The 25,104-nt window shown below is 42.6% G+C and overlaps 1 protein-coding gene across 2 annotated transcripts in view; it reads right to left on the bottom strand.

Annotated features, from left to right (window-relative positions):
* Nucleotides 1-25,104, bottom strand: part of NOP14 (NOP14 nucleolar protein) — a 1,083,467-nt gene that overhangs the window by 708,531 nt on the left and 349,832 nt on the right. For both annotated transcript variants that reach the window (XM_044062921.1, XM_044062920.1), the window contains exons 5-6: nt 9,687-9,844; nt 8,942-9,079 (exon numbers count right to left, since the gene is read on the bottom strand). In XM_044062921.1, the coding sequence (XP_043918856.1) occupies nt 8,942-9,079; nt 9,687-9,844 (296 nt within the window). The remainder of the gene's footprint in view (nt 1-8,941; nt 9,080-9,686; nt 9,845-25,104) is intronic.

The following is a 25,104-nucleotide window of genomic DNA, read 5'->3' as shown; positions in this document are numbered from 1 at the left end:
GACACCACAGGCTTTTTAGATACCACTGTAGTTTTCTCATATGCAGTCTTGCATATGGAATTAGAAGAATGCAGGAGGCCATGAATCCCAAGGCTTGCAGTATTTATTTTGCAGATAGCAGGGTTTATGTGGCCACTTGTTTGAAGTAGGTTGTCAAAAGAATTTGTTTCTCTGGCTTGAGGTAGGCCATCTGGGAAGTTATATTCAAGCTTGTTCCCAGGAATATAATTTGTTGACAGGGTACCAGGTGTGATTTCTTTTCATTTATGGTGTACCCCAGACAAGTTAGAAACCTTTGTACAAAGGCCAGATGATTCAAAAGTATGTCCTGGCTTTCTGCCTGAATTAGACAATCGTCCAGGTATGGGTATATTTGAATATTTCTTTGCCTGCAAAATGCAATAACTGGAGCTAGGCACTTTGTGAATACCCTGGGCGCAGCAGAGAAGCCAAAGGGCAAAGCAGAGAATGGATAGTGCGTGTAGCCTGCTTTGAAGTGTATGCATCTTCTGCAAGATTCCCTGATTGGGATGTGAGATATGCTTCTTTTAAATCTAGTGTTGCCAATAATTGGTGAAGAGTCATCATCTTGAATTTTGGAATCTCCAAACAGGTGTTTAGAGTAGACAAGTCCAGGATAGGATGCCATGAATCGTCTTTTCTGGGTACCATGAAAAGTCTCGAGTAGAAACCTTGCCCCTTTTCCTCTTCTGGTACCAGTTGAACAGCCCACATGCTTAAGAGAGAATGTACTTGTTTTTGGGCATCTGCCCACTGATTTGGGGGTAGGTCCGGCCACCCGCTTGGTGTTGGCAACGTGTGGATGTGAAATCTGTATCCCTGGGACACTATATTTAAAATCCATTTGTCCTGGGTAATGAGTTCCCAGTTCTTTGCATGAAGAGCAATCTTTCCCCCCAAAGGGGCAGTCAGTGGATAAGTGCTTGGAAATTTTAAAAGGACGTCATTGAGACAGTTTACCATAGGGGGAGTCATATTACTCCCAGATTTGGAAGTGCAGACCCCCCATTGCTTAGTCCTGTGCGTCCCCGGGACTGAAACCTGGGGTTTTTGCTGTGTGTGGGTTTGGGTTGAGAAGACCTGGAAGGGGCTGGAAAGGACCAATTCTTAGAGGGCCAGTGTCTACTAAATCTATGAGGCTGAACTTGTAAGAAATCTTTAACAGTTTGAGTAGATTTAGCTTTATCTTCCATCTTTTTAAGAACTTCCTCAGCCTTGTTGCCAAACAGGCGGTCCTGATTTAAGGGAGCATCCAACAATTAGCTTTAACATGATCAGGCAAAGATTGCTCCTTAAGCCAAGCATGCCTTCTGAGTACAGACCTAGTAACAGCGGCCCTGCAAGAGGCCTCTAATGAAACAAAACCACACTGCAAAGTATGTTTTCCAACTTGTTCAGCAGAATGCATTAAATCCTGTAATTCTTTATTTTCCACACAGTCCGGAATCAACATAATTTTCTGTTTAAGCAATCCAATAACAAGTTGCTGATACTTAACATATGAAACTGGCAGTTTAAAGCCCTAATGGCCAGGGTTGCAGAAGTGTAAACTTTCTTACCCTATCTATCCAGCACCCTGGAGTCTCTATCAGAAGGGGTAGGATTTTTAGCAGTAGAAGCCTTAATTGCCTTGGGCCCCCTGTGAAATAGTCTCTGGATCCGCAATAGGATTTTTTAAAAGCAACTTGTGTGACTCAGGGACCCTGTAGTATCTGTCTGGTTTTCTGAGAGCAGGAGGCAAGGAATCAGGGGCCAAACTAGATTCTGAAAAAGCATCATCAACAATGTCTAGTACAGGAGGAACAGCTAAAGGCGGAGGAACAGCTAAAGGCCTATGCTGAGGTAGGAGTAAGAAATCCCTAAGACTCTTTTTTTAATCAGAAAAATCCTGGCTTTCCCAGTGGAAATACTCCCTTAGAGTATGCAAGGTTTCCCCAACAGAAAAATCCTTTGGAGGGGAAGCAGAGGGAATGGAGTCCTCTGCATCAGAATCCTCATAAGTAGATAAAGGCAAATCCAGATCATCAGAAGTATCAGAAAAAACAGAATCCTGGTCAGAAGACTCATAAACCACTTCGGTTCTAGGCCTCTTAGAAAGGGGGGTTGGGTTACCTCTAATTAGTTATTAGATCTTCAGCCATTCTTATTTGTTTTTTAGGCATAGAGGCCTGAGCATGTGGCCTGGGCGTTGTTTTTTTAGGCATGGATCGAGATTTAGGCCGAAAAGAAGAAGGAGGCATCGGTTTAATATACAAGTCCATAGGCCTGAATACACCCTCAGAAGCCGGTGCCTGCACAGCGGCTCCAGACCCATCCAAGGTAGAGACATCCGCGGGTTCCATAGTTGAAGCATCTCGCAGCATACCGGAGTCCGAATGGGTCTCAGTAGAGGCCTGTGAATCAGAAGTAGCGGGTATCAGGGGCTGCGAAAGCGTCTCACTGAGTACTGGTGAACTGGCGACTGGCTTAGGAGAAGCATCGTTGGCAGTTTTGGACCTCAGCAGCCTGTCTCTGTCTTTATCTTTGTGTTTTTTCAGAATCCCGGTAGTCGGATGGCTAACCGAAATTTCTGGATAATTAAACCGAGAACCGAAATATTAAAATATACCAACGACGGATAGTGCGCTGATTAAATAAAGCACAAAACTGACAGCAAAGTACATCGTGGTCAGGGCCTAGGCAAGGAATACAGTACAAATGAAAATCTTTATGAGGTATTTGCTTTCCACAAGTAATGCAATTAAGTTTTACTGACATCGGTAAGGAGCAAGAAAAAGTTTCCCCAATGGGGTACTTAGCTTTAAGTTAAAGACTTCAGGGTTCTGTAACTCAAAAACTAAAATTTCATGAGTCAGCTGACCGGCACTTGTGAACTGCTTCGGGCACCGTACGGCAATAAAGACTGATGTAATGGCATTGGCTGCATGTTTTATATGCCTGACGTCATGGAAGAAGGGACAGCATCCGACGCAGGACCCAATACTTTGTTAATCAGGCCGACTGAGGGCTACCTGCAAGCAGATAACACAAATGTAATGACTGCAACAGTGAAACATGAACATCTCCAGGTTGCAGCTTCCAGGATGTCCCTAGCAGGGACTCCCCTGAGAAATGCTGTAGAGGTTGAGGCAGCCCTAGTGGAAGGAGTTCTGATCCCCTGTGGGGTAGGGTTTCCATGGTGTTTGTAGCAGAGATGGATGCAGTGTGCTATCCATTTGGAAATGGTTTGTTTTGAAATGGCCTTGTCATCTGCCCCTGTAACAAAGCTGACTAGCAGCTGGTCACATTTTCTGAAAGGTTTAGTCCTGTCCAGGTAGAACCTGAGCTGTCTGTGCACATCCAAGGAATGCAGGATCCCTTTCTCCTTTACTCTGAGGATTAGGGAAAAAAGTTGGTAAATGGATGGATTGGTTTACAGCCACACTGGATACCACCTAGGGTATAGATGATGGGTTAGTCCTGAAGGAAACCCTGTCAGCAAAGAAAATAATGAAGGGTTCCACCGCCATTAGTGCCTGTAACTCAGACACTCTTCTTGCTGAAGTGATAACTAGCAGTAAGGATGTTTTCCAAGAGAGGAATTTTAACTCTGCTGCAGCAGCAAGCTCAAAGGGAGGAAGTGTGAGTTTCTCTAGTGCAAAGTTAAGGTCCCAGGCAGGGATGGGTGCTCTCCTTGGGGGCCTTAAATTGTTAGCTCCTCTCAGGAACTGTTTGATCAGAGAGCGAGAGAAGAGAGGTGGCTCAGTACTGTAATAAGCTGAGATGGCAGAAGCATGAATCTTAATTGATGAGAAGGATAGGCCTCTGTGAAGCAGCTCTGCTAGGTAATCTAGGATTTGAGATAAGGTGGGCACGGCTGTGTCCTTTCCTTGAGACTGGCTCCAAGAACAATATATTTTCACTTTTCTGAATAGGATTTCCTAGTACTAGGCCTTCTGGCCTCAAGGATGACGTCCAGCACCTGTTTGCTGAGGGCTGTTGGTGGTGTATTCAGGGGATAAGCCAGGCTGCAAGGTTCAGGGTTTGCAACTGTGGATGCAAATCTGTCCCTTCTGCTGGGACAGCAGGGAGGGGTTCTGATGTAGGCACCAGTGTGGCATTGTCAGACTGTGTAGGAGTGTGTACCAGTGCTGGTGTTGCCAGTCTGGAGCAATAAGGATTGTCCTTGGTCTGTCCTGTTTGATCGAGTAGTACTTGAGAGAGGAAGGGCAGAGGGGGAAAGGCATAAATCAAGAGGTTTTCCCATGTAAAGGATAGGGCATCCACTTTTCATGCTTTGCTGTGAGGTTTCTGGTGCAAAATGTGCTCAATTGATGGTTTTGGGTCGAGGCAAAGAGGTCCACCTCTGGTGTTCTCCACCTGTGGATTAGAAGTTTGAACGAGTTGGGTTCCAGTTTCCACACATGTGGGTCCAGTAGATTTCTGCTTAAGTTGTCTGCCAGTGAATTTTGTTTGCCTGGCAGGAACTGAGCTTGCAGGTGTACTTGGTTGCTCAAGTCTGTGTTCCACAGGGCCATGGCTAACCTGCAGAGTGGGTAGGAATGGGTTCCCCCCTGCTTGTTTATGTACCACATAACTGTGGTGTTGTCTGTCTTTATCAGGAGTTGTCCTGGAAGGATAAGGTATTTGAAGGCTGTCAGTGCATTCTGTACAGCTAACATTTCTTTTTGATTGATATGCAGGGGAATTTGTCCTGGGCTCCATTTGCCTTGAATGCATTTGCCCGCCATGTGAGCCCCCCATGCATAGTCTGATGCGTCTGTTATCAGGGTTTAGGCAGCAAGGGGTTGAGTGAAAGGAGGTCCCTTGTTGTGGTTGCATGCCTCTGCCCACCAAAGGAACTCTGCCCTTAGGCAAGGAATGATAGGATTCACTGTTTCCATGTCCTGAGAACGTTGACACCAGAGACTTTTTAAGTACCATTGAAGTTTCCTCATATGCAGTCTTGCATATGGAATTAGTAGAATGCATGAGAGCATGAACCCTAGGGCTTGCAGTATTTTTTTTTTTTTTTTGCAGATAGCTGGGTTTTGGTGGCCATTAGTTTGAAGTAGTTTGTCAAATAAGCCTGTTTTTCTGGAGTGAGGAATGCCATCTGGGAAGTTATGTTCAAGCTTGCTCCCAGGAATACAATCTTTTGGTTGGGCACCAGCTGTGATTTCTTTTCGTTGATGGTGTACCCCAGAGAAGTTAGGAGTCTCTTTACAAATGCCAGGTGCTGAAGTAGCAATTCCTGACCGTCTGCCTGAATCAGGCAATTGTCCAAGTATGGGTAAATTTGAATATTTCTGTGCCTGCAGTAAGCAATGGCTGGAGCCAGGCATTTTGTGAACACCCTTGGCACAGTAGATAAGCCAAAGGGAAGTGCAGAGAACTGATAGTGCATAGAGCCTGCCCTGAAATGTAGATATTCCCTGCAAGATTCCCTTATGGGGATGTGTAGATAAGCTTCTTTTAAGTCTAGAGTAACTAGCCAAGCATCCTTGGCTAGCATAGGAAGAAGCTGTTGCAGTGTAAGCATTTTCAATTTTGGGACCACCAGGAAGGTGTTAAGAATAGACAGATCCAGGATAGGGCACCAAGAGCTCTCTTTTTCTGGGCACCAGGAACAGTCTGCAGTAGAAACTCTGTCCCCTTTGCTCTTTTGGAACAGGTTGAATAGCCCTGATACTGACAAAAGAAAGTACTTGCTTTTGAGTTTCTGCCAACTCGCTTGGAGGCTTGGAGGAAGGTCTGGCATCCCGCTTGGGGTTGGCACTGAGTGGAAGTAGAATCTCTATCCCTGGGATACAACGTTTAGGACCCATCAGTCTTGGGTAATGGACATCCAGTTTTTGCATGCAGGGCGAGTTTTCCTCCTAGGGGTGCAAGTACTTGGGATTGGCTGGGAAGGATGATAGACAAGTCATTGTGTACTTTTTCCATAAGGGTGTGACTTACCACTTCCTGTTTTTGAGGTGGGAGCACTCCATTGTTTAGATCTCTGCATACCCTGAGACTGTAGTCTTGGTGGTCTGTTGCCCCTGGGTTTGGACCGAGAAGGCCTGGGAGGGACTGGAAAGGACCAGTTTTTAGAAGGCCAATGCCTACTGAAGGTGGCTGCACCTGTTAGAAATCTTTACAGTTTGGATAGATTTAGCTTTTTCCTCCATCTTTTTAAGAACTTCTTCTTTTGTGCTAAACAAACGTTCCTGGTTTAATGGAGCATCTAGTAATTTTGCTTTGACATGGTCTCGCAAGATTTGTTCCTTCAACCAAGCATGCCTTCTCAGTACAGACTCAGTGACAGCAGCCCTGCAAGATGCTTCTAAGGCATCAAAGCCACACTGCAAAGTATGCTTGCTAACTTGGTTTGCAGAATGCATTAACTCTTGTAAATCCTTGTTTTCTGTACAATCTGGAAGCAACAACATGTTTTGTTTAAATAGTCCCATAATATGCTGCTGGTACTTCAACATGTGAAATTGGCAATTCAAAGCCCTGATGGCAAGAGTTGCAAAGGTATATACCTTCTTACCCCATGTCTAAAGCTCTAGAATCCCTGTCCGAAGGGGTAGGGCTTTTAGCTGTAGTAGCCTTAATGCCTTTAGGTCCCTGGGAAATGTCTGAATCCACAGTGGGATTCTTAAAGAGAATTTTGTGAGAGTCAGGTACTCTGTAGTACCTGTCAGGCTTTCTAGAAGCTGGTGGTAAAGTATCAGGAGTAAGACTGGATTCCATGAAGACATCATCTACAATGTCCAGGACAGGGGGTATAGCTAGTGGCCTGTGCTGAGGCAAGTCTAAAAATTCTCCGAGTCTCTTTTTGGACTGAGGGCAGTCCTGGCATTCCTAGCAGAAATGCTCTCTTAAGGTATGCAAGGTTTCACCAAAAGAAAAATCCTCTGGAGGGGAGGCAGAAGGAATGGAATCCTGTGCAGCTGAATCCTCATAGGTAGATAAGGGTAAGTCCTGGTAATCAGAGGGACCAGAGTCATCAGACTCATGGTCTGTAGAATCAGAAGGAAAATCAATTATTTGTCTTTTAGAAGGGGAAGGCTGGCTTCCCCTAATTAAGGTTATAAGGTCTTCAGCTATTCTAAGCATTTGATTCTGTGAAATGGGAGCTTGAGCATGCGCTTTGGTTGTCAGTTTTCTAGGCGTAGTGCAAACTCTGGGCCTGATAAACTCAGTAGATTTAGTCAAAAACGAAGTTGTCAGTTTAATACAAACATCAGAAGGTCGGAATACACCCCCAGAAGCCAGTGCCTGCACAGCGGCATCAGACCCATCCAAGGTAGAGACATCCGCAGGTTCCATAGTCGAAGAAGCATCTCACGGCATACCGGACTCCGAATGGGTCTCAGCAGAGACCTGCGAATCTGTAGAAGTGGGTATCAGGGGCTGCAAAGGCACCTCACTGAGTACCAGCGGACTGGCGACTAGCTTAACGGAAGCGTTGTCTGCAGTTTTGGACCTATGAGGTCTGTCTCTGTCTTTATCCTTACGTTTTTTCGGAAGATCGATAGTCGGATGGCTTATCGAAGACATTTTAGAATACAGAAAATGAGAGCGAAAGAATTTAGTGACAAAGGTGGCCCGACGACGAATAGTTCGGGCATTAAACAAGGCACAAAACTGACAGCGAGGAACGCCATGGTCTGGGCCTAAAGAGGTGACGCAGTAAGAATGAAAATCTCTGTGAGGTATTTGCTTTCCACAGACAAGACAATTGTTAACTTTTTCTGACATCGGTTAGAGCAAGAAAAAAGGATCCTCAACGGGGTACTTAGCTTTAGAAGACTTCAGGTTTGAAACTCGAACAATGAAAATTTCAGGTTGCGGCTGACCGGCACTTGCAAACTACTTCTACTTCGGGCTCCACACGGCAAGAAAAGCTGGTGTAATGGCATCGGCTGCATGTTTTATACCCCTGACTACCTGACATCATGGAAGAGGTGACAGCATCCAATGCAGAAATCCCAAGACTCAGGTATTCGGGCCGACTGAGGGCTACCTGCAGGCAGATATCCCCCAAGTGTGATGACTGCAACAGTGAAACAAGAACATCGTCCATCAGCAGTCCAAAATGTAACAAAGCTACATAAACAGAGGACCATTTCAACATAAGGAGAATGAACAAAGACATTTTAAGTTTTATAACAGTGACATTTCTTTGTTTCATTTTATTAATACATATTTAATCTTTTATAAACACAATAATCCACTTTACAACAAATATTTCCTGGAAATATAATCAAAATTCTCAGGAAAGCTTTGCTCTTGTCAAGACATGAGCTATACAATTAATTATGTCATGTCAGCTCCATACCACGATGAAGCACTATGGCCCAGCTGACCCAGGGATTGATTATCTACTAACTCTGTCAAGCATCTGAGTTAAGAGGATGGGCGTGCCCATTCTGAGGGGAAGTTATGAGCTGCAGAAAAAAAGGTTGCTTGCTGAGCCTTGATGTAGGCCAGTGCTCAAAGAGATCAGAGTTGGACATATGGGAAGGCAAAGAAAAAGTGTCTGCTGTACAGCCTGGGGTAGGCATATCCTCTCAAGCCACAGCTTACTGCCCACCTACCCTACTTAAATGCAAGTATGTTGGGGGGGGGGCTTAGGAAAGTACTAGCAACACAGGGTCAGCATATATTATGCAGCTACATCTGATTCCAGTTGCACCTTTATCCCAAAACCAATCATCGATGGGCTCAGCTCAGGATGCAATACCAATGTGAAATGCTGATCATCTTTGTCCACCTCTCTCCCATCAGACAATACTGAGAGGAGGTTGGAACTATGGCATACAGCTGAGAAGCTGATAGTCAGCTGAAAGTGCACCAAGGAACAACTAGGAAAGAATGTTCATATGCCTTCATTAATGTAATTTACCATGTAAATTATTTACACTGTACTGATAATGTTAATGATCACCTTAGATTTTGCTTCTTCCTTGTTGTTTCTCTCAGATTTTGGAGTCTTATGGGCCAGCAATGCTTGGATTTCCTTCCAGTCATTATCGAGCTTCAAAGTTAATTCAGTAGCCTTTTCTCGTTGGGTCTGGCGCTCGTACTAGAAAAACAAAATTAGCAATACAGAAATTATTACACAATATTTAGACAAAAGTTTGTTTTTGATATATGCAGATATCAAGCTTTTGCATAGTTATCTTGTATTTCAAAGATCAGGACAAACCCACCCATAAAGACAACAAAAAGTCTACCTAAAAGGCTCAGGCAAAGATTTAACAGACTTCTGCTAACCACATTTCCTTTTCTGAAGACATACATGTATCTTTACTATGACAAGCAACATACTAGCACTGCCACCCTACCTAGAACTCAAACACTGACCTTTGACTATTCCAAATGTTATCTTCTTTGTACTTTCAAAATACTGTTAGTTCTGTTCACATCCAAAGCTTCCAAGAAAATGACCACTTCACAACTATCATCACTGATTGCACAGATATACGAGGTACATTTTCTAAAATCACCAGCTTACAGCAACCTGCACCTGTTGCTGACTCTGCACAGTAAGAATGCTGCAGTGTCGATCAGCCTAAGGTAACTACATTTGGATCTTAAATATTAACAATGCTAGAGCTTACTATGCTTATACACTACAGATTGCACAGTTGTTCCTAACCTTAGCATCCAGAGCAAACTGATATGCTTACCTTCTCCTTCTTGGATTTTACAATCAGATCTTCTATCAACTCCTTGCGAGATTTAGGTTTCTTCTCCTCATCCTCCTCATGAGCTTGTTCCTCTGAAGATACTTTTTTACGCAGCAAACCTCCTCCTCCTCCAAAATGTGCTCCAGCAGTGAATTCCGCTTTAAAAAAGAAAGAAAACTATTACAGATGACCAGCATACACAATTGCATTTGAAAGTGAGTTAACTTTTTCATCTTACTTGGCAGACCATTCTTACCTCTAATTATGGAATTCCACACAATCTATTAATTTAACAGTTAGCACCTGTTGCTTCAAGCCTTTTATTTAAACTGTCCTCCATACAATCTACTTTACAAGCAATCTGCTATTTAAGTTTCTACCATACACTTTTGATCTATTATTGGCATGGTCTATCAGCCAGTTCTCTAGGACTCCCCCATTTGTCTTCAACAGTATCACTAAACTTGACTATTCCTCACACCAAACTCTTTGCAGAGACAAAGCACTTTCTGTCCTTGAACCCTATTCTATTCTAAAACAGCATTACATACGAGGATCATACAATATACGCACATAAACCCCTACAAGCATTCTTCAAGGAAGGAGGTCTTCCGCACTGTACCAGTTTAACAATAACTTATTATTGCAACTTATCCAGAACAAACTGTTTATCTTGCAGTAACAGGATTATTCCTTAAATTAAATTTGGAATGAGAGGATCATGTAGCAGCAGTATGGATAAAACATTAGTAAACCGAAAGGATGTAGAAGGTAATAGCAAACTGGATTTACTCAAACTGAAGGAAAAGTACTAGTGGGAGAACCACGGGGCAGTACCAAAGCTGTGTATTTTTAATGTCTATAAATGTGACACTGACAAATGTATGGAAGGAAAAGTGCATCTTTTTCACTGATGAAGAAGTGTGTGTGTGAGTGTGTGTGTGTGTGTGTGTGTGTGTGTGTGTGTGTGTGTGTGTGTGTGTGTGTGTGTGTGTATATATATATATATATATATATATATATATATATATATATATATGGGTTCACTTTATAACATCAAAATACTGAAATGTCGAATTTCAGTATATCGAAGCTATAAAGTCGAATGTTAGAAATAGCGAACGTTCATAATCGCGAATTTCATATATGTCGAATATATGTCGAATTTGCGGTTATGAAGTTGCGCTACGTAATGTCCGGGTTTGTGTTTTGGTGGTGCGTGGTGCCGTGTTTCGATGTAGGTGTTATGTCCGGTAAGGGAGTGTTTTGTAAGGATTTTGAGTGAGAGTTGGAGTGTGTGTGAGGGATTGGAAAATGTGCGTGTGAGTGAGCATTTGTGTGGTGTTTGTGCGATCTCGGAGTTAGTATATATAAGTAGGGGGGGGTGTGGGGGGGTGCAGGGGGGCTTGCCCCCTGCTTATGTGTGTGCGAGTTGTGTATGTTTTTTTTTTTGTTTATGTTGTGATGTGGGTGTTGTGTTGTGTTGTATGTTTAGCGTAGTGTGTGCGGTGTTTTCGGTTATGTGGTTTCACGGTTTTTGTTTGTCGGTGTTTTATGGATTCGGTTTTATAGTCTCGTATATAGCACTTTTATTGCCTGCTGCTTAGTTTTTGAGTGTATTTTATTGCTATTAACTAATCTGCACAGGTAACTGATTTGTTTGCAGTTAAAAGCATTCTGTATCTTTACGAATCTTTATCTGTTTAAAAACTGTCACTTTGTGGACTTCTGTAGTGCTTACTGTCTGTAGGCTAATAGCTTCAGTATTGTCCCCACCCTCCCTCTCAGTTGGTGTCTTGCTGTTATACTTGGTGGCTTTGCAGTTGACCCCTACTGTAAATCTGATCTGGGACACTCCTCCCAGTCTAGTGTCATTAGCTCATTCTACCTAATACAGACATAACGTTTGATAAGGCCTTCTGTTTCTCCTTTTTCACTTTAAAAAAAAAAAAAAAAAAAGTTTGCCTGAATCTCCTTGTGTTCTGACTGTGCTTCTCAAACATTTTGGAAATATACAGTATATTTTAGAGCATTTATTATAACTGTAATTGCCTTAATATTGCTACAACTCAAGTGCTCTAGGTTGCACTGCATCTGAAGTGTTTGTGTGTTTTAGCTGCTTTTCTGTATATATAGACTTTTCTGTATATGTAGACTAGCTACTTATTCTGCTGTGTTACTGCCTCAAACCATTTTTCAGTTGTGCACTTGCCTTGCTTCATTTAAAAAGTTTTAAATTGCTAATTTTGTAGAGTTTTAATTGCATTTACTGTCTAGGACTACATACTCAAGTGTGTTAGCCTTTTCTGTGTATATTTACTGTATTATTGCATTATTTAGCCTGTTTCAAAAAAAAAAATAACTATCTTGTTTGCTCGTTTCCCACCTTTTCTAGCGAGTCCATATCCCAGGTTTTGCTTGTCTCAGGACATTTCTCCATGCTCACAAGCTATCCAGACCTTGCTTTGGTAAAGGGAAGTCCTACTGCCTACCAGTGGGACTGGTGAGCATTGTACTGCCTATCTAACGCTAGAGGAGTGGTTTCCAGCTCTGAAATTGTAATTTTATTAGCATTTTGGGATGGTTTCTATCCCTTTCAACTTTCTGGCTTAAAAATGCACGTTTGCACATTTTTCACATCGTGCAGCACTGCGAGGTTGCAGTTAAACTATTCCAGGTGCCAGAAAATGTGCTCTTCAAATTTTCCCTTAAAACCAGCTGGTTTCTCAGTAGTAGCACTAAAATCTGAACCCCCTGTGACTAGCACTTGCTCTAGAACCTGCTGGAAAGCACTAGGAAAGCTTGAAACTGATACAAACACTCAGCTCTCCTTGTCAATAAGGAGAAATTAATCATAGGCACTAAACAGCCTATAATTGCAAAGTACATTGCAAAGGTAAGGGAAAACAGCTCTTAAACCTTACAAAAAAGCACCTAAACAGGCATGTCCAAGGGTCAGCTTCCGGTGATTTTTCCTGTCCACCTGGTGAATCTGGGCATACTGGGACCATGCAGCAACTGCCTCATGTACACAGACAATCCTCTCCTCCTACCGCCCAACACTACAACCTGCGAGAGATGCACTTACATAGCCAAACTGGAAGCAAAGCTCTCTCCGGTCAAGACTGTGCTACACAGTTAAGAGGAGAAGGTTAACACCTGCATTACACCTCAAGCAACTCATAGCCCTTCAAAACCCACAACATCAACACCCAGACATAGCAACACTAAACCCACATATGCGGAGGCCCTTAACATTAACCTGCCCAAACAACAAGGACCTCCGAACACGAAATGCAAACACCAGTCACAACCAAAGTGACACACAGCTCACAACACCAGCGTGCCACCTAACAACAGCCCCTAAGGCAAGACAATGTACCCAATACTTTAGTCATAGGTGACTCTATAGTCCGGCACACTGATGTCCCACTCACCAGGCTGAACAAGGAGAAAATTACAGTCAGCTGCCTGTCGGGTGCCAGGATCTGCCACATAACGCATGCACTCAAGTCACTCCACAACAAGTACAAATACGACTCTGTCGTCGTCCATGCTGGAGTGAATGACATGAGACGTACCTCCCTGGACTACATGAAGAGAGATATGGAAGAGCTCTTTGATCATGTGAACCAGGCAGGTATGACCCTAGCCCTGAGTAGCATCCTGCCTTCGCCCAGAATGATACCATAGTATAAGGACAAAATGATTGACTTCAACAACTGGCTAAGCTTCTGGTGTCAATCAAAGGGGATCCAGTATTTGTCTGCCTGGGAAGACATGATCGACAAACCACGATGCTTTGCCAGAGATGGTCTGCACCTGTCACCCCTGGGATTCAGGTTACTGGCTAAAGCTCTTGCCAGCCCTATAGTGCCTTTTTTAGGCAAGGTTCAAAGGATAAAACCACCACCGTAACAGATACAAGCATGCAAAATCTGAAGGTAATGCTACTCAATGCTAGAAGTCTAAACCTCAAAATGCACTCTCTTGAGGCACTCCTAAAAATGGAGAACATCAATATCTGTGCAGTAACTGAGACCTGGTCCAAGGCTGCAATACCAGGCTACAATTCTTACCACACTTTTTGGCCACAAAACCAGGACCAAAACACTAAAGGTGGAGGAGTGTCCATATTCATCAAGCATATTCACACCTCCAGACTAGTTGCCCAACATAATGCATCTGAAATTCTCCAGATGCAACTAAAACTAGGTAAGACTGCAATCCAAATTGTAGCTTGCTACAGATCCCCCATCATGCCCCAAGATTCTCACTACACCTTTCTAAACATACTGGAAAATATTAGGATACAACCAAACACCCTAATACTGGGTGATTTCAACTACCCTGCCATTAATTGGGAAAACTACTCGGGTACCAACTCCTTTTCCCAACGGTTCTTGGAATTCATAAATTCCAATGCCCTGGATCAACTAATCCATTGTCCCACCAGGGGCTCCAATATCCTAGACCTGGTCATTACCAACATGGGAGATAGATGCTCCACACCAGTGGTCACCCGCTCATTGGTCAGGTCTGACCATAAGCAAATCACCCTTGACATCCACATCCCACCCCCCAGTAAGGAAACCTCCTTAAAAAACTTCTCCAAACCAACTTCAAGCTACTGAAGTCAGAAGTGACAAACTTCACAACACCCATGCAGACGGGATCTGGAAGTTCAACTGCAGAATCCTACACTAAGTCACTGTACGAGCACATCCACTCATGCATGAATCGTGCCATCCCTAATAGAATCAAGACGCTCTTCTCCAAAAAAAAGGAAGCCAATCTGGTGGTCCCCTGCTATAAACAAACTATACAACAGAAGGAAGAAACTGTGGCAAAAAGGAAGAAAATCCCAGGATGCAAAAAACTCCCTCACCAGCCTCAGTAAGAAGCTGAGATCCCTCATAAAATCATCAAAAGCTAGTTACAAAAATAAAATTGCCAAAGATTCCAAAGACAACCACAAGGCATTCTATAGCTATGTTGTTGTGTCTTTTGGCTTTTCCCGGTTAGGGGTCGCCACAGCGGAACTCCAGTCCGCTAATGATTGGCAGTAGATTTTTACATACCGCGTTGCCTGCCCTGACGCACAACCTTCAACGAAGGTACGCCCATTCATGCATGTCTACACAGAAGATGCTCTAGCTGAGAAACGAACAGGACAACGTCTTACTGTGACGCGACAACGCTACCGCAGCACCACCACCACAGTATAATGCATTCTATAGTTATGTCAAGAATCTAAATGTCAATGCTCAGATCTGCTCTGAGTTACAACAGAATGGCATTAAATATACTGATCCCAAGGATATTGCCAATATCCTGGCAGATCAATTTAGTGCCAACTTCACCCCCCTCTCACCCCCTAAAGGGCCCATCTCAATACCAAAAGATTGCCAAATTCCAATAATCGCAACCACACAGATAGAAACCGCACTCTCCAAAGCTAAGAATACAGCATCCATGGGACCAGATGACATCCCAGGCTGTGTACTACATGAACTACAAAATGAACTGGCACCTCACCTAAGTGTCACGTTCAATCATAGCCTCACCTCAGGCTTCATGCCCACTGAGTGGCACACAGCTACAGTTATCCCGCTTCACAAGGGAGGATCCGCCTTGAATCCCGGGAAATACCATGTCATCAGTCTGACAAGCCTGATCTGCAAGGGCATGGAATGCATTATCATGGAACTTATAAACGAAGACATTAGCAACCTTCAAACACTGGACCCCACCTAGCTTGGGTTTGTGAAGGGCCGATCTTGTCTCCTGAATCTGAGTGACTTCTTCGATTCAGTCACCAGAGCTGTGGACGAGGGTAAGGCGGTCCCACACAGCCTATCTGGACCTCGCCAAGGCCTTCAACACCATCCCCCACTCTGGAATCATAGATAAACTTACTAAGCTGGGCATAAATCCTACATCACTCGATGGGCTGCCAACTGGCTTACTGACAGAACTCAGACTGTAAAAGTAGCCGACTCCAAATCCAGCTCCAGACAAGTGACAAGTGGAGTACCTCAGGGTTCAGTCCCGGGACTACTCTTGTTTGGCATCTACTTCTCTGAAGTACAGGCCAACACTAAGGGACTCTGGCTAACAAAGTTTGCAGATGACTGCAAACTGGGAGCCATTATTGAATCCCCAAATGATGTGGATATTCTACAAAAGGGCCTTACAGAAACAGATGCCTGGTGCCAGAGTCATGGGCTCAAGCTTAATGCCAAGAAATGTATAGTTAGCCCCACTGGAAAAAAACATGAACCCATGAATTACCACATAGGTGGCAGGACACTAAACATCGAAAGTGTGATGAGAGACTTAGGGACACAGGTGGACAGTGGTCTCACTTTCGATAACCACATCGCCACAACATCACCACAACAGTTAGGAATTCCTTCTATGTGGCACACCTCATCACTAAGAGCTTTTCATCCAGAAATAAGGAGGTCATTGTTCCACTGTACTCATCCCTCATTAGACCCATTATAGAGTATAATGCCCAGTTTGGTATGTACCTCAAGACATCTGCAACAGCTGGAAAGGCCACAGAAATACCTCCCTAAAAGAATCACAGGCCTAAAGCAGATGCCATATGCTGACAATCTAAAAAAACCCAGCTATACTCTGTGGCATATCGTCTACTCAGAGGCGATCTCTGCTTAACATACAAGGCCATGTCAAACCTTGAGCTGTTAGACATGCTCCACTTAAAGAAATCCCAATCCCTCAGAGCCACACGCTCCAGGGATCTAAACCTTGTCATCACAATGAACAAAACATGCTGGAGGGATAGGTTCCTGACCTAGAGACTCCCCATACTCTGGAATAGACTGCCCATACATGTCAAGCAGAGCGCCTCATTGGCCCTCTTCAAAAGGAACCTTGATGATTGGATGGGAGATAGGAAATTCACGCCGGGGATCACATCAGTCGCCCTGCTAGACAGGGGCCCAGAGAAGTAAATATTGTGGGAAGAAATATCCAGGGAATTGTTATGGCTAGGCTTGCATAGGCCCTAGGGCCGATAGCTTAGTACCAACCTATGAATTATCACCTCTTCCAGAATATCCAGAACCTTTTCTGTAATGAAATGCAAGTCATTATCTCCTTACAAATTTACAATATGTGCATTCACAATTCAGCAGTGAGTCATTATCACTGGCCAGGTAAAACTCTTAGCTTTTCAAATTAAAGTCATTTACCGCATTGATGAAAGCATGTCAGACTTTGTTTTCTGCCAATGTGCAGTCTTGCAGAAGTTAACTCCCATTCCTTTCCTGCATTTATCTATCTATTTTCACTAGCAAGATACAGTTGCAAGTATCCATTGCAGTAACGTGGTTCATATCTTTGTGAATTAATGTAACTGACCCTCATATGATAAAACAGTCTCAGGTCTCAAACAATCACTACATAGTGCCTGTTGTGTTGCTTTCCAGCTGCCTCTGTGCAGGTGAGTAACACAATATTGTTCTATACTGTTGTGTTTTTCAGCTCTGCACTCACCTGAACGACATCACGCCCCTCAGTCAAGATGCCATCTGCTCAGAAGTCAACCAACACTTAACTGGGTGAGGATACCGATTCTGACGGTAGTACCAGTGGGTCCAAAATGGAATTGGACCTTGAATCAATACATAAAGAAAACCAGAGTGAAGATGAAGATTATGACACAGATGATATGCCACTGGCAGGTCTCCGTGAGAAGGCCATTACCATTGATAAAGATGATTCTCCTGTCCTGGCCATTCCTAACAGACCCCTATGCTGTGCCACCCCAGACCTAACCACTGTTGATGAAACTGATCAAGACAGTGAGGATGACGTGGCACGTGCTCTACTAAGGAATGATGGCACACACAATAGTGGTCAACTTCAATCTGATTTTGAGACAGAGGATGAATTGCTTTTATCAGTGTTAAGGAAAGGACATGGCCTAACTGATGGACCTTTGCAGTCCTCCACAGGCCAGGTCAAATGCTGACAAGGAAGTGGATATGCCTCCTACTGTACATGAGTTCAGGAGTAGTCCACAGCAGGTTGATTGGGATGGAGAAAGTCCACCGGATCTGAGTCGAAGTAGCACCTTGTCAAGCAAGGATCTGACCATACTGCAGCATGGAATGCCTGTGGGGACTCCACGCAGAAGTGCATGCAAACCAGTGGGTAATGAAACTGATCATAGCGCACCATCTTTTAACCATACCACAGTTTCCATCCCAAAGTGTCCAAGGCTACCCAAAAAGGTACGGTGAGCATGCCCACCAGGTAACATCATGTGGGAGAAACACCTAACACCAGTTCACATTGATGACTTTGTGTGCGTCTGGTCCGCCCAGTAACCAACCTGGACCCGTACAGCACAGAGATGGACTTCCTCAATTTGACGTTCCCAGAGAAACTGTACTCGCTTATTGCCGATGAAACTAACCGCTATGCTACATAGAGGCAGACTGCAGCAGGCAAGGTTGATAAGCGGTGGAGTCCTGTTTGTCCTGGAGATATACACACATTTCTTAGTGTCAGAATATACATGCCTACTGTACATGCTCCAGAATACAGGCAGTACTGGGAAACACACCATGTGTATGGTTGCTTCGCAATTGCAGAGTACATGACCCAAGAGAGGTTTGAAAAAATTCAGCAGTATTTCCACTGCAATGACAAACACCTCAGACTGCCACAGGGCTCTATGGGTCATGACAAGCTACATCATGTACGGCCAATACTGGATGCCATACTTCATGCATGTAGGACACAGTATAATATGCATCGTGAGGTGGCAGTAGATGAAGCCATGGTTGGCTTCCGTGGATGTCTGACATTCAGACAGTTTATGCCTGGCAAGCCGGAGAGGTATGGCATTAAGGTATGGGTGCTGGCTGACTCACACAATGGGTATGTGCGTGAATTCCAGGTATACACTGGAAAGGTAGAGCAGGCCACAGAAGTTGGACTGGCACACCGAGTTGTGGTTGACCTAACTCGGGGACTGATTGGAAAGAAGCATCACATTTACTTTGACAACTTCTTCAACTCTGTCCCTCTGGTGCAGCAACTGCTGCAAGATTGTCTGTACTGTTGCAGAACCATGTGCACCAATAAGTCAGGATGGTCTGTAACATTCAACAGACAGGCTATTGGTAAAGAACCTCGAGCGTACTACAAGCAGTTCCAGACTGGCCCACTGCTTGCTACTGAATGGAAGGATAGCAACCCAGTATTTCTGCTGTCAACTAATAGTAACCCACCTTGTCGTCTCCAGCACACGCTGGAGACAGCACAACAGAACAAAAGCTTCAGTGCCATGTCCACCAGTTGTAAACATGTACAACACATACATGAATGGGGTGGACCAAGACGATCAGCTCAGCACACAGTATCCAATGACATGAAAGGCACAAAAATGGTGGCTACACTTGTTCTAGTTCCTGTGGGATGTGGCCATAGTGAATGCTTACATTTTATTCTGTGAGAGTAACAACCACTGGCAGCTATTACGTTCTGGACATGTTATTCCGGCAACTCAGTTACAGTTTAGAAGAAACCTAGGCATGCACCTCCTAGCCAGCTACAAGAAAAGGAAAAGATGCATTGAGATTACTGTCCCAGAGCCCATGAGCTGATATGAACAAGGCTCACACTTCCCAGTGAATGGCAGAAGTCAAGATGCAAACACTGTGCCAGCAAGGATAAACGTGCTGAACCATCATGGGGATGCCTGACCTGCAAGATCAACCAGTGTGTTGAATGCTTTGGCAAGTACCATGGCCATAAGGGTGTAGCAGATTGCTGACAGGAGTAAAATGCATAGTATACATTGTACAATATAAACAAAGTTGTGCCTTGGCTGCTGGGTGCATCAGTGGGCATCATACCCAACCACCATGGATATTATGATCGGCCTGGATGGCAGCTGTGAACGTGGAGAGACTTCAGCTCAGTCCAATATGCTGCTTTCCTAGGTAAGCATGGCCTCAGGGATGGCATTGTGATGCAATGTTTCCCTTCTGGAAAGGACACATGCAAAAAGACAAAGCCTAGGTCAATCTTAAGTCTTTTCACATGTTGACTAGGTTTAGCTCTCCAAGCAGTCTCCCTTCCTTCTGGTGTAGTAAATGTATGTAGGTCAGGGCAAGAGCCTTTATATATTAGCTCCCTCCTTTGATTCCTTATGGCCAATGCCGAAAGGACACATGTAAATGGAAAAGGCAGAGTGTTGGCATTGCATGCAATCAGGAGTCATTGCTGCTACCAGCAGTCTGAGTGGGCAGCCAGCAAAGGTATGGGACACTTCAGATGCCCACCAGCTGAAGCCCCATGCCTGTCCTCGGCATATTAGTGGAGTAGTGGTCCTTACCCTGCTTCTTCTCTTTACATGTGCCCTTTCTGTGTCCCCTTGTCAGTTACCGACCAAGCGCTTATGCGCCAAGGCCAGGAAGGTTTCTCTTCAGAGATTTGTGCCAAGTGCCCTTGTGCTGTTGAGTGCATCAGTGGGTGTCATACTCAACCACCATGGATGTTATGATCGACCTGGATGGCAGCTGGGAACTTGGAGACTGTTCAGCTCAGTCCCATAGTGCTGCTTTCCTAGGTAAGCATTGCCTCAGGGGTGCCACTGTGATGCAATGTTTCCCTTCCGGAAAAAACACATGCAAAAAGACAAAGCCTGGGCCAGTCTTAGTCTTTTCGCATGTTGTCTTGGTTTAGCTCTCCACGCAGTCTTTACCCTGCTTTTTCTCTTTATATGTGCCCTTGTGGTACCCCCTTGTCAGTCACTGTATGTAATTTGATGTTTTCAGGGTTGGTAGATATGTACCTCTACAGCATCACTCATTGTGTCATTTAGTGTTGTCAAGGGTGGTAGGTATGTCCCTGTATATCGTCATCACCAGTTATGTACCTCATCAAAAGAATAATGCCCCTGTGGATAGGAGTGAAGATTTGGATGGGGTAAACAGGTAATGCATATGATATCCATATATATGTAGTCTTCCACTGCATCTCCCAAACATCAAGGGAGCATGGTGATGACACAAATGATTGCATTTCTTTCCTGTGCAGGTGCATCCACCTTGTGACAGTGACATGGCTTCACGAGCAGGAGAACGACAAGTGAGAGTGTGGGTGTATGGCCATTCCTACATTCACTGGGCTGTCAGCCATGGCTCCAGAAGTGAAAACCACTACAACTTGAGCTTCCCCACATCTAGTGTGAAGGTAAGAGGTATGCATTGGAGCAGACTCCTGCAGTTGTTGGAAGAGAAGTATTCCATCTAGCCGGAGCCTGACATTCTTATGCTGCACATTGAAGAGAATGATGTCATCACTCACCCACTCGGAAGGCTACGGTTTCAAATCAGAACACTTTTTGAGCACCTGCAATCATGGTGGCCACACTGTCATTTTGTGTGGTCTGACATAATTCCTCACCAGATATGGAAAACAGCAAACAGTCAAATTGCAGTGCACAAGGCCAGACGTTTACAGAATGGGTTCATGCATGGCTTGATGCACAGGGTCAGTGGATCAACAATCTGCCATGACAGCATCACCACAGAAGATGGTCAGTTTTTCAGAAGCGAAAGGCGTTCACCTGAGGATGGCACTGTGTTATTCTTGATTGACCTCCACAATGGTGTGATGACAGCTATGCGCAATAAATTGTTAACATGCAGCTAGTGAAAATGAATGTAAAACAGCCATGACCAAGTAGGACCAGTATGGTAAGTAAAACCCTATTGTTATATTTTATGAACACCATTGTCATCACTTACAACACAGGAGAAGAACTGCTGGGGAACTTGTACACATGCTCGGTAACACTTAATTTTGAGATTGTAAAAGAACTATCTGCATACTATGCGCAGGTAGGGATAACCGTTTGATTATGAATTCTGTTATGTAAATTATGATATTTTTCTTAGTTTGGCAAATAACTGTGGTAGGGAGCTGGTGAATATGCTGAGTAAGAACAACTGTTTGAGGAGAGTGTGACCATGTACAAGGGAATATGTTAATAACCATGCTGCAATAATTGTTTTTTTCTGCTTTTATCAGTCATATGCAGAATTTAGAGGACAGGAAGCGCTAAGTAAAACAGAACTGTTATAAAACTTTTACAGCACTACTCCTGGCTTTTCCTGACAGATTATGACACAGTCTTAAAGAATACTTGTACCATGAATGTAATGAATGTTTGCTCAAAAGGTTATGTGGAGGAATTACCCACCTTTGTAACAGCATGCAGAATCTTGCAGTCAAGATATGCAGGTGATTACCACATTATTTGTGCAGTTACAGTATAACACTGAGTCATTAGCACTTGGGTAAAATCATTGGCAGCTGTCACTGTTCACATTACTAAAAGTCATTATCACATTGCAAGCACAGGTGTGGGACTCTATATGTTTACGAGTGCTACAGGTATTTTTCATATTTAGTTCTAAAAGTCTGGAACTTGTCATCTTGAAGACAGTTTTAGTACATACAAGATGGAAAAAGAACTTTGAATGCTATACACATCACAGTTTGGTTACGGGAGTTATGACTTATCTTCCTATTTTGCTAAATAACTGTCAGGGAACAGGGTAAGTAATACATTTTAAAGGCAGTATTATTAGTTACAGGATGGAAAAAGAACTGTGTCTGTATGCTGGACAAATGTACAGATATCACATTTTGTTTAGGACTTCGGTTATGAGAATTATGACATTGCTTCATATTTGGTGAATAACTTTGTCAGGGAGCATGCCAGGTAGTAGTTCATTTTGAGGACAGTATTAGTACTTACAAAATATAAAAAGAACTGCATCTGTAAGCCATACACATGTCCAGATATCAGTTTGTTTGGGATCATGGTTATGAGAATTATGATATGTTTTAAAATTTTGATAAATAACTTTGTCAGGGAACATGTCAACAGGTTAAGTAATACCTCATTTTGAAGACAGTATTAGTAGTTACAGGATGGAAAAAGAACTGTGCCTGTATGCTGGACAAATGTACAGATGTCACATTTTGTTTAAGACTTCGGTTATGAGAATTATGATATTGTTTCATATTTGGTGAATAAGTTTGTCAAGGAACATGTCAACCTGCTGAGTAGTAGCTCATTTTGAGGACAGTATTAGTACTTGTAAGATATAAAAAGAACTGTATCTGTATGCCGTACACATGTTCAGATATCAGTTTGAGACCACGGTTATGAGAATTATGATTTGCTAAATAACTGTCAGGGAACATGACATCAGGGTAAATAATACCTCATCTTGAAGGCAGTATCAGTAGTTACAGAATGGAAAAAGAACTCTGTATGCTGGACAAATGTACAGCTATCATATTTTGTTTAGGACTTCAGTTACTGAAATTATGATTTTAATATTTTGGTAAATAACTTTGCTAGGGAGCATGCAATTGTGCCAAGTGATACTTCATTTTCAAGGCAGTGTTAGTCCTTACAACATGATAAAATAACTGTTGTCTGTATGTGTACACAAACAGATATCACAGTTTGTTTAGGACTAAGGTTATGAAAATTATGAATTGTTTTCATATTTTCATAAATAACTTTGCAAAGGAGCATGTCAATGTGCTAAGTAATACCTCATTTTGAAGACGGTATTAATAGTTACAACATGGTAAAATAACTGTGTCTGTAAGCTGTACAGATATCAAAGTTTGTTTAGGACTTAGTTTATGGAAATTATGACTTTTTACATAATTTGGTAAATAACTTTGCAAGGGAGCATGTCAATGTCCCAGATAATACCTCATTTTGAAGACATTATTATTCCTTACAACATGGTTAAAGAACTGTGTCTGTATACTGTACACACACACGGATATCGCAGTTTTAGTCTTGTAGGATTATGATTATAATACATTTGCAATATTTATCATTATTACGCCCATATCTTTGCAAGGGAGCATGGGGACGACAAATGATACATCATTTTCAAGTTGACATTGAGCCACAAATCTTGTACACTGATATGTAGTCTCTGTCTGTTACAGGTGATGAGATATTATGCTTTGTTTAACAAAGAACAAACACTGGAGCCAGAATAAGTTGAGCGCTTTCGTCCCATTTATTACAGAACTTCTTCAGAACAATAAAATAATACAAATCATTTCCTTTTATACAATCACTCTCCTGGCATCATTTCATAAATTACCTATCCTTAAAAGGACATACATATTTAACATTTTAACCATTTGTAAAAACTTTTTTCTATCACTCTTTTCAATAGTAATAAACAGTGACAGTCCTCAAAAAATACACAAAAAGAAATACATTTGACATGAAGTGATACACATATCATAAAAAGTTTAACTAAACTAAGCAATATTAATTAGTCAAAAGTTAAAAATGAATGTAATTTAAGTGACTTTTGACAGATATCTTATTAATACCTGGTGCTAAATCAGCTCTTAGAAAATTTGCCATTTAAGTTCTATTTTTTTCAAAAAAATTATTAAAGGACCCAACAAAGTTGTCTGCATTTACTTTTTCAACTACAAAAAACTGAACTTTCTAAAGTTTTCACAATTTACTGAATGCTTTGCTAGAGCATTACTCATATATTTTTTCTTAATAGCCAACATATGCTCTCTAACTCTATATTTTAACTTTCTAATGGTCTTACCTATATAAAAGTTTTCACAGTTGGGACACACCGCAAGGTACACTAAACCTTCACTTTGACAGTCATATCTTTCTTTAGCTGTTAAAGTATAACTTAAATTTTTAAAATGATGGTTATGCACCCACATCATAAATCTGCACTGGCTATAATTTGCACAGGGAAATGTCCCCAAATGTGTAATAACTTTATTTTGAGCTTCATTCTTAAATCCCCCTTCTAACATTTCCTTTAAATTTTTTGTCTTCTTATTAATGAAATTTGGTTTGGTTCCAATGATTTTAGTCAGTTCTTCATTGCCCAAAATAATCTTCCAATTTTCCTTAATCAACTCTCTAATATTCGGCCCATCTATACTCATGGGCACATGGAACGCATATTTTAATCCCTCATTCTTATCTACGCTTTGTTCAGTACCCTTCTTCTGAAATCCTACTCTCAGAATAGGGAAAACCTTTGGTCCCTATTGCTTTTAACATAATGTATAACTTCAAGAATTTCACTAGAATACCCTCTATCAATAAACAGTTTAAGTATATCCAATTCTAATATAAATTGATGGTCATCACTGACCATCCTACTGAGTCTAATTACTTGCCCTTTGAATACATTAATTGTCATGTATTTTGGATGGTAACTGTCAAAATGCAAGTAATTATTGGTGAATGTTTTCTTTCTGTATATATTACTTCCAAATTTTTTACTACTAACATCCATTTTGACTTCAACGTCCAAAAATTGAACTTCTGTAC

The sequence above is a fragment of the Protopterus annectens genome, chromosome 2.part1 (genome assembly GCF_019279795.1).
Source record: "Protopterus annectens isolate FY-2018-M chromosome 2.part1, PAN1.0, whole genome shotgun sequence".
NCBI lineage: Eukaryota > Metazoa > Chordata > Ceratodontiformes > Protopteridae > Protopterus > Protopterus annectens.
The sequence above is the reverse complement of the archived record's forward strand: the minus strand, read 5'-3'. Positions and strand labels throughout refer to the sequence as shown.